The sequence below is a fragment of the Vigna umbellata genome, chromosome 1, assembly GCF_029865625.1.
Source record: "Vigna umbellata cultivar VRB3 chromosome 1, Vumbellata_1.0, whole genome shotgun sequence".
In the NCBI taxonomy this organism is placed as follows: Eukaryota; Viridiplantae; Streptophyta; class Magnoliopsida; order Fabales; family Fabaceae; genus Vigna; species Vigna umbellata.
In genome coordinates this window covers 93,997,307-94,007,433 of record NC_142165.1, presented here as the reverse complement: position 1 = coordinate 94,007,433, position 10,127 = coordinate 93,997,307, and the positions used below count along the sequence as shown (strand labels likewise).

Genomic DNA, 10,127 nt, shown 5'->3' with positions numbered 1-10,127 from the left:
ACCTCCACAACCTCTCTCGCATCCTCTCCTCCCTACCATCCCTAATCGATAAACTCCACAAACATAGCAGCTACTTTCCACGACCCCTCCTTCAACACTTACCAAAAATATTGTTGTTCCAGTGACCTGGTATTATATCCCAAAAATTTTTTCCTTGTTGTTGGTGGTGTTGGACCCTCTCCTTTCACCCAGGCTTTTCAAACAGCTTTGTTGGGAGAAAAATGCAGGGAAAAATGATGAATGAATGAATGAATGGAGGAAGATGATGCTCTTCTGATTTTGATTTCTTGGTGGATCAAATTGGTTCTCCAGGATATGAAACCCAAACCAATTAGCATTAATGATAAATCCAATTTGGAAAACTTTAACGTTTATGATAAAATTGGAAATTAAAATCCCAATTAGTTTTCTGGAATTTAATCCTCCAAAAAATCTCTTTTAAGAACCCTAATTAAAATCTCAAATCTAAATTAGGAAAATTCCCAATTTAAAACCCTAATGCTCCTGAACCTTAAGGATCGACGATGAAGGCGCGACGAGGAGGACTCGCTCAATGGTTTTTATCTTTTTAATTACCTAATCAATGATATGCCTGCTAATGACTTGCGCCGGCGAAGCTCCGCCAACGAGGTCCATGGGAGAGTGAGTACAGTGAAGTGGGTGGTGAAGGGAATCTGACGAGATTTGGATGAGCCAAGTCAAAAAACTCTTAATTTTTAAAAGAAAATTCCACGTAATAAAACACTTCTACATCAGCGTACATAGGTCAGCAACTGCTAACACCGTCAGAGAGCACTTAACGGTTAGGGTAAAATGTGTTCATTTTTACAAAAAATATAACCCAATTGAGACAGTTGAAAAAATGATGACCCAACTGAGATTTCCATACAAAAATTAGGACCAAGAAAGGGTTAAACCTTTAAAGAAAATATTAAAAAAAGTATAGAATTACTTTAAAAACTTTTATTTAGAAAAATAAATAAATCTAAAACATATAATAATATAAAAATTCTTAATAGTACTTTATAAAAAATTTAAAATACAAAAGGTATAAAGTTTAAAAATTCAATCAAAAAATTTAAAATACAAAAGGTTATTAGTTATTAAAATTAAAAATAAATTACTTAGTAATAAAAAATTTAGTTTTGAAAAAAGTTATTAATTTATTTTGAAAATAAATTGTTAAGTAATTATTTTTTATAATGATTAGCTTTAATTTAAATAGCTAATAACTTCAACAAATAATTACCTAATTTAAATTTGAATTTTTGAATTTTATACCTTTTTTGTACTTTAAAATTTTTATAAAATTCTATTAAGGAGTTTATATTTTGTTATATTTTAAATTTATATATTTTTTCTAAATAAAACTTTCTAAAAAAATCTATATTTTTTTAATGTTTTCTTTATGTATTATCTTAATTTTCATATCATTCAATTATTATAAAATATATCACATTTTTAATAAAACAAAATACGTGAGAAATAACATATAAATGTTTACAATTATAAAAAAAATATCCCAACGAGTAAAATGACTTTAGGTTTCTAAATTTTAAAAACCAGGATGACTTAATATGTGATTTCATAAAATTTGACAAATATATTATTTTATTCTATTGACTCTAAGAAGTGTTTTGATTTCTATTACATATCACAATAAATACATTTCAGTTTTAAAATATGGTGTAATAAGTCAATTTAATCAAACTAATACATTTTTATCATTAATTTACTCCCCAAACACATAGCAATATCTCACATCAATATTCAAAAGCCATGCCTTAAAAATTCATTAATAAGATAAATACATACGTGTTAATTGTACATATGTCATTAGACATATTTGTGGATACAGGTCAATACTAGATACACATTACCATATGTATTTGGTTGTGATAACAAAATTTATTCACAAGTATTAGAAATGAGAATGATTAAGTTGGAGAGAATACAAATAAAATTTCATCATATTAAAAATATATTTAATCTTATATTAAAAACCATTATTCATTTCTAGCAATCTATCATGCATAGATATTTATATTAATTAACCATTTGAAAGTTTCTATCAATTTAGCTAAAATCCATAAAAAAGAAAACGAGGTAGTTTTAGGCAGTGAAATGAACTGAACGGGGATAAGACTTGTCGGAGAGTGAGTAGGTTGTGGTCGGCGACGCACCAACACGCAAATGGCTGCTATCATTGGCGTTGGCGCCGCAAAAGCGATAACAATGGCAATAGCAGCGAGGCCTTTTCGCCTGAAGCCTTACACCGCAACGACGGCACTTGCTTTTCTGTCACTCCACAAATCTATCTTCCTCCCTCCTTCTCCCTTCCCCTCGCGCCGCTCCTTCTGCGCCGCCGCTCTTCGAACTTCCGGCAGCAGAGTAGAACAGTTCCGCAAAAAGCTTAGGGTTTCCGAAATCAAAGAAGGCGATGGTGCCGACGTTCTCGGCCGCGACCTCGTCGTGCAGGGCTGGGTTCGCACGCTTCGCCTTCAGAGTAGCGTCACCTTCATTGAGGCAAGCCATTAGACCGATTTCTATTGTAATTAGCCCGTATTCGCAATGCAATTGCTGATCGAGTAAATTGTTGATTGTGTGTAGATTAACGATGGTTCTTGCCTTTCTAACATGCAATGCGTGTTGAACTCCGAGGCTGAAGGTTACGATCAGGTGTGTACTTTTTCTATCGTTTTTGTTTATGGATTTATATTTAGGTTTGTGTGAATAAACTTATCGGGAAACACCATAAACGAGAAGCAAATGAAATAAGATTTTGGGTAGTTTAAATTAGGCTTGTGCATAAGTGGAAAAGTAGCTTTTAGAAAACATAACTCGAAGAATTCTTACTAATTGTTTATATATAAGTTAAGTTTAGTTTACAAAGTATATTTCATTTCTCCTTATTTTCTTCTCCTATATAAATAATTTTGGAGAAGTTTATCGGGACAAACCTTTGTTACCATCTCTCTTGAAGGTTTGGAGGTTGTTAATAGGTAGAATCTGGCTTGGTTACCACTGGTGCCTCCGTGTGGGTGCAAGGAGTTTTGGTGAAGAGCCAAGGATCCAAACAGAAAGTGGAGTTGAAGGTCAACAAAATAGTGCTGGTTAGCTCTCCCTCGTTCATAATGAAACAACCTCTCACAATTTTGCTCTCTTTTATCATATCAATTTTTTTTGTTCGTTTCTTCAAGACTTTATCCATTTTTAACATGTCTTTTTCATTTGCGTATGTATTCCAACATAACATTTCGCATGCTTCTATCATTCAATATATAGAAATTATAGCTGCTGTGTTGTTTCTTTCTTTTTCATACTTGGAACATCTTTTATGTACGCAGTACCGGTGTGGACAGTCAGTCTCACCTGGCTGCATTGTTAGGTGTTTACTTTGGTCTTTTGGTATTGCGTATGAAAACATTGTCTTTAAACTTTTAAAGTTTCATTCTTTGTTCAATAACCACTGTTTGGTTGTTTATTGAATCTAATTTCCTAACATGATTTAGATTTTAGACCACTAACTTCATTTTTGCTTTCATTATGCTTTCGCTTTGTTTTTTTTTTCCTGTCAGTGTAAATGGCAATGGAAAGGACAACTATTCTCTTGACAACAAATCTTGTGACTAAAATTATCATTAGTGCTGCAAGTAATTATAGTATACAGGATTTTATTTTCTCTTATGGTCTTGCATTGGGCTCGTTACATGTTTCCCACTTGGTTCATTTAGATCTTTAGCTCCAAGGTGACTCATGCAAGACTTTGGTCTTACAATTTCAGATTGGCAAGAGTGATCCCTCTTTTCCCATCCAAAAGAAAAGAGTCAGCAGAGAATTTCTAAGGACAAAAGCACATCTTCGTCCAAGGACAAATACTTTTGGTGCAGTATGGTTTCCTATTTTTGTCATTTTTTTTAACCTTGCCTTCTTATGCCTTTACTTAATCATGCAAAAGAACAATTCTTAATTGCTTTAGTTTAAATCGTTATCTTAAATTTCTTTATGAGAAAATACTGTTTGGGGGTGCTGGTAAGGGTGGGGGTAGGTGTCTCCAAAATTTATTGCATTCTATTATTGGAGATATTTCATTGGTGTTAATCATGCTTCATGTGGAGGCAAAAAATACTCTAGCCTAACTAGCTTTATGTCTCTTCTTTAGTAAGAGTTTTAAGTAATGGTTTATTTGCTTAAAACTCTAACCATCAATAAATTTTTATCACCATCTTATCAATTATATCCAGTGAAGCTACTTTGTAGCCTTTTGCAATTTATCTACGACGAGGGTGCTCAATCAGTTCATATCTCCATAGGTTTATGCAGAAAATTCATATAGTGGCAATGAATTTTTAGCTTATGGTTTTCAATTTCCTTCCCTCTATTTTTCATTTACATATAATGTTTTTATTTTTATGTACTTTATGTACAAAATTCTTGACTAGGGTATTAATTCACATAACTTCTGTTTTGATTTTTGCTTATGAAATTACCTTACTTTTTATTTTTACAGTTATCTTTATCATTTTGTTATAAAAAATAATTTCAGGTTGCAAGGGTTAGGAATGCTTTGGCCTATGCTACACATAAGTTCTTCCAAGAAAATGGGTTTGTTTGGATCTCAAGTCCCATCATAACAGCTTCAGATTGTGAGGGAGCGGGTGAACAGTTCTGTGTTACTACTTTGGTATTTCCAATTCCACGATCTACTTCCACTTTATATGAATATTTTTTACCAAGTTATATGTTATGGATGCACTTTGAGTACTCAAGGGTTAAATTCTCCACTCATCTTCCCTGCCTGGAAATTTGTTAGAAAACCATGGTTGTTGGGGAGCAGTCTTTCATTCCAAACTACTATGAATCCCACAAGAAAATAATTCCCGAAAGTCACAGTAGAGCAAACTAAAACCATTAAAAGTAAATGTTATATTATCCTTTACTGTTATGCTGTGAGCAGGAGAACGTTTGGTTTTAGCTTAGACTCTGGAGCGGGTGGATCTCTGGGGTTGACACTCTTTAGCTTGTTAAGAAACACTGGTTGATAATAATTTAGCAACAACAATAGCCAAATCACCTTATGTTCAAGCATTGAACACTGTTTAAAACAATTTTAGTAAACTATTTGGAGCAAAGCCTTCTCATTGGTTTTTCCTAATGTTTTCTTTGATGCAGTCCCTCTTGTCTGGAAATTTTTATCTTTTCTGCTGTAAAAGAATTTAAATTAAAAAATTTTATGCAGTGAAAATTTGTTTGAATTTTTTTTATATTTAGATTTTGAACTATATCTTTGAAGTCTACACAGGACATGCAGAGTGTATTACTTTGTTTACTCAGTAATCACGAGTTATAGCGGCCCCTTGCTAATATTTTCCCTTAATGAAGGAACTTCATTTCCATAATTTAAAAATGGTTCAAGGATTGGGTTATAACTTATAAGTCTGTCGGAAGTACTGATTTCTCATCTTATTAAGCATTTAGTTTTAGATTTCCCCCCCTTCAATTTACAGATACCAAGTTCTCAAGATACTACGGATTCTCCTGTTGATGTAATTCCAAAAAAGAATGACAGATTGATTGATTGGTCACAAGTGAGACAAATTCATATCCCTACTCTTTTAATGTGTAAGGCGGTTATTGTATTTTTGCACTAATCTGAAGCATTCTATGAATCAGGACTTCTTTGGAAAACCAGCATTCTTGACTGTTTCAGGTCAACTCAATGCTGAAACTTATGCAACCGCCCTCTCTGATGTACATATGTCACCTTCTCTCTCTGTCTCTCTCTCTCTCTCATTTTTTAGTAGTTGTCTCGTCTTCATTAAAATTTAGTTATTTAAAATTAATGAGTGAAACATGCTTAGTTTGAATATTGTACTTATGCAGGTGTATACCTTTGGTCCCACATTCCGAGCAGAAAATTCCAACACTTCTAGGCACTTGGCTGAATTTTGGGTTAGTGATTTTGTTTTTCTGTGTGTTCAATTTGAAAAAAGAAGCTGGATTATGCATTTTTGCTTATAAGCTGCTTAGTTTTTCTGATTAGTTGTAACGGGACAATAACTAAAGGACATTATCATATTGTTTATTCAGATGATTGAACCGGAGCTTGCATTTGCTGATCTTAATGATGACATGGCTTGTGCATCTGCTTATCTCCAGTTTGTAGTATGTTGCATTCCACTAATACTACAAAGTTGTCATCGACTTTTGATTATTTTTGCAAAGATTTTTTTATATTACTTCCTCATATTAAAGCTTGTGTACTTCATGTTCTTGAAGATAAAATATATTCTCGATAACTGCAAGGAAGACATGGAGTTTTTTGATACATGGATTAGTAAAGGAATCATTGCTCGCTTGAGTGTATGAGTTCTCAGTGTAACCATCATATTGCTTTCCTTTATCTAATTTATATCTGTATGTATCGGTTATAATTACCAATTTGATCACTACATATTAGTTTGATGTCATTATAAAAGGATGTAGCAGATAAAGATGTTGTGCAAATAACCTACACCGAAGCAATAAATCTGCTGTCAGGAGCAAATAAGAAATTTGAATTCCCGGTAACTCGCTAAATGTTTTTCTTTTTTTGGTCATTTTCAGTAATCCTGTTGAATGTGCAGTTACCCTGTGCTTTATCTTATGTTTAGTTCTATCCCATGACCATTTTCTAAAATCAAACATGTAACAAGTATTTTTTTGCTGTAATGTATTGTGTTTATTGTTTAGCGAATCAAACACACTAAGAGGACATCTTGTAACTTCTTTTTTGTTTGCTCCTACCATCCCTGGACATTACCTGTCTTATACTTGCTTGCATTTTGTTCAAAATTGGTCATCTGCTAAATTTACTCTCGTTCATCAAAGTAGCTGGTCCAACTAGTGACTCAAGATTTGATTGTCGTTGTATAAACTATTTTTCTAAATGTGAAATGACTTGATTCGTAAGTTCTTCCAATTTTTTGTATTTGACATATTTTTCTACTTGCATTCATAGGTGAAATGGGGTTGTGATCTTCAGAGTGAACACGAGCGCTATATAACTGAAGAGGCATACAATGGATGCCCAGTGATAATTAGAGATTACCCAAAGGCATGCTACCTTCTCCTCTCATCTTTTTGACATGGCATATGGAAGACATCATGGCGTTATAAATAATTTTAAAATGGGTCAGTTCTAAAAAAAGACCTAGAACTTTTGACCTTAGAGGCAAGATCTAGAATTCACAAAATCTGAAAGAAGTGGCTGACAAAATAGAGTAGAAGTAACATTCTTCCGAACTTTTTTTCTTCTACTCAACTTCCCCACTCCTCCCTGCACAAAAATTATAAAGAAAAAAAATCAAATTTTGCCACAAAAATGCTTTGCCATTGTTTTACTTAACTTGCATGAAATGGACCAGCGATCAGGATTCTGTGTATACACACAAAAAAAGGTGAGTAAAACGTATTGAAGTTGTTGAATTTAATTTTTTTCAGGATATTAAAGCATTCTATATGCGACAGAATGATGATGGAAAGACAGTTGCAGCCATGGACATGTTGGTTCCAGGGGTACTTCATAAGATTTCTCTTTCTTATTATCACCATCAAATAGTGTTTATAAATAAAATTTTCAGTACAATAAACAACCCCTTTCGTTAATCACATAGTATAATCATTAATCGTGAAATAATTAGAAAAATAAGGCGTGTTGACTATAACTAGGTAGAGGAGTTTAAGGTGTAGTTAGTCATTGGAGAATCAGTTTGGTGGCTGAGAGTAATGGATCTCTCGAATATCCAGAGAATTTCCTTTTCTTTGTACAGTTTCAGTTATTGGTACTGTACCCATGTTGGGGCAAGGTTGGGAACCACGCTTCACCAATAAAGATTTTTACTTTACGCCAGATTGTGATCTAGTTCTGTCATAGCACTATCCAAAAGAGTAGTGGTTTAGGTTTGATAGGGCATAAAAATGTAGAAACTTCTGTGTCAAATAATGTAGAGGAGTACTAGCAGCATCTTCATCCTAACACATTCTCTAGTGTATTAAATGTATTGAAGGTTACTGGATCATGAGTGAAATTCCTTAAATAGAGATACAATTTTTGTGATTTTCAATAAATTTCAGTTAATAGTAAAGGTGTATGAAAAAAATTCGTTGTTAGTCTTTCTCTAAGGTTATTTTGGGCTGGGAGTGTTTGCCTGATGAGGTAACATGGGAGTTCTACTGTAAAAAGTTCTTAGTATTATGTTCCTATTTATGCACAATGCAAAGTTATCTACATGTCTGTCTGTTAGATTGGTGAACTTATTGGTGGAAGCCAAAGGGAAGAAAGGCTTGAGTATCTAGAAGCTCGTTTAGATGAATTAAAGTTAAACAAGGACGCATATTGGTGGTATCTTGATTTGCGTCGATATGGTTCAGGTTAGATGTCTTTCATTTGGAAACTCTCATTTCATCTTTTGGGGAAAAAGGATTTTGCTGTTTTTTTATCCAACTTGGTTTATAAAACTGTTGTTGTAGGTGGTAAATTGCAAGCTCTGCAATTGTTTTATTTTTTTGTTGTTGGTGAGAATGGTCTTCCAACGTTACCTGTTAGTTCTCAAACACTTTTGAGAGTTAAATAAGTGTTTGGTACTTGGTCTATATTGAAATCGGTACCTCTAAATTTTTTTTAGTGTTTTCTATTCCAACATTCAAAAAGTATGGCAATTTGTTCTTGATAGTAAATATTATCTTTGAATTGATGGTGTTAACATGTAATCATCTTATAAAATATTTGTGATATAAAGACATTACATTAACAGACTTAAGATGTCAATATTGTTCGAAGTAACATGAATTATCGGGAACAAATTAAAATATTTGTTAAATGTTGGGATGAAAATATTGACTTTTTTTTGTCGTATCAATTTAAGAGGAACTAATTTTGGAGGTATTAAGATCTTGTTTAAACCAATAATTTATCATCAAATTAGTACTTAAAATAACTATAATTCATACTTATGTTTGTGTCTCCCATAAAGACTATCATTTCTTTAATTTGATGATAAACATTTAAAAGAGTGTTGGGGCGACGCTATTATTGTTTGAACTTTTTAACTCGATGAAATTGACAAGATGCAGTGTTTACTTGATGCAGTACCTCACGCAGGCTTTGGTTTGGGATTTGAAAGGCTTGTCCAATTTGCAACAGGAATGGACAATATAAGGGACGTTATTCCTTTTCCTCGGACACCTGGGTCGGCAGAGTTTTAGAACTTGCAGATATACTCAAATATCGACTCAACATTCATTTGTACGATTCAAACTCTCTATTTTAGGTAATAAAGTTTCTTGCTTCTTTTCGTTTTTCTTTTTATTTAGAAAAGCAATCCGCTTGGTCTAAATGAAGTATTTATACATTCTGAACTGAGTACAATACGATTTTGAGGCAATACAATTGTGCTTGCACATTGAGCTTATAAATTATCAAATTGTGTGCGCCAAATTGTATTCGGTATTCAAATTTATGATAAGGCAACCTGTAAATACAATAAATCGGCACGTTCAGAAACAAGAGAGAGTAAATTAGATCAGAATAATAAATGTAAAATTGGAGCCCAGGAGGGGGAATGTAAGTAATTATCCGAACCTTATTCAACCCTGGAATTATTATTTTGACTGGTTTTAAAATTGAACAAAACATATGATCTAAACTTTTGCGTTTTGTCTACAGTTTGACCAATTTCATAGACGCTTTTGATCTTCTTAAGTTACTGTTTTTTTTCTTGTTTATGTATATGTACGGATAATTCTTCAATGAATTCTGGTTTTGAAGTGGAAAGTTATAGATCCATAAAATTTATATCTGTATTGTCCGAAAATATTTTATTAATATTATTAAATTAAAACAGCTAAATTATTTGAACTCAATTACTTTTTAATTTAAATATAAACTGAGTTCAATCAACTTTTAGTCTCAACATAGTGCCTGTCCTAAGAGATTAGAGAAAGAAAATTATTCTTACCTTTCTAATTTCTAAATTCAGTAAGTGTAGACGGCAATCTGCATTGAAAAGATCACATTTTTTAAGCATGCTGGCGTTTTAGTTTCATAGGTTTCATAATTTAAGAATGCAATCCCCTTCATTTATTAA

The 10,127-nt window shown here is 32.7% G+C and overlaps 1 protein-coding gene across 3 annotated transcripts; it reads left to right on the top strand.

The window, feature by feature from the left end:
* The first annotated feature begins 2,081 nt into the window (after positions 1-2,081).
* NS1 (Class II aminoacyl-tRNA and biotin synthetases superfamily protein) lies at positions 2,082-9,464 on the top strand. Of its 3 annotated transcripts, none has more exons than XM_088104838.1 (15): positions 2,082-2,526; positions 2,611-2,679; positions 3,003-3,113; positions 3,785-3,889; positions 4,547-4,684; positions 5,508-5,588; positions 5,674-5,775; positions 5,884-5,952; positions 6,091-6,165; positions 6,280-6,363; positions 6,480-6,566; positions 7,001-7,096; positions 7,483-7,557; positions 8,286-8,412; positions 9,115-9,336. In XM_088104838.1, the coding sequence occupies exons 1-15, from the start codon at positions 2,194-2,196 to the stop codon at positions 9,123-9,125; spliced, it is 1,563 nt and encodes a 520-aa protein (XP_087960964.1). In that variant the 5' UTR covers positions 2,082-2,193; the 3' UTR covers positions 9,126-9,336. The 3 variants fall into 3 exon arrangements, with proteins under 3 accessions (XP_087960964.1, XP_087960963.1, XP_047156957.1); XM_088104837.1 differs by having other exon boundaries at positions 2,086-2,526; positions 9,131-9,464; XM_047301001.2 differs by having other exon boundaries at positions 2,087-2,526; positions 5,674-5,751; positions 9,131-9,464.
* Positions 9,465-10,127: the final 663 nt, after the last annotated feature.

What these genes read in the sequence shown, in the direction of transcription:
- NS1 (XM_088104837.1), top strand. Translation starts at nt 2,194, where the DNA reads ATGGCTGCTATCATTGGCGTTGGCGCCGCAAAAGCGATAACAATGGCA. An exon ending in ATAAGAAATTTGAATTCCCG is followed by an intron (nt 6,567 to 7,000) that starts GTAACTCGCTAA and finishes TTGCATTCATAG; the next exon opens with GTGAAATGGGGTTGTGATCT. An exon ending in TTTGCGTCGATATGGTTCAG is followed by an intron (nt 8,413 to 9,130) that starts GTTAGATGTCTT and finishes TACTTGATGCAG; the next exon opens with TACCTCACGCAGGCTTTGGT.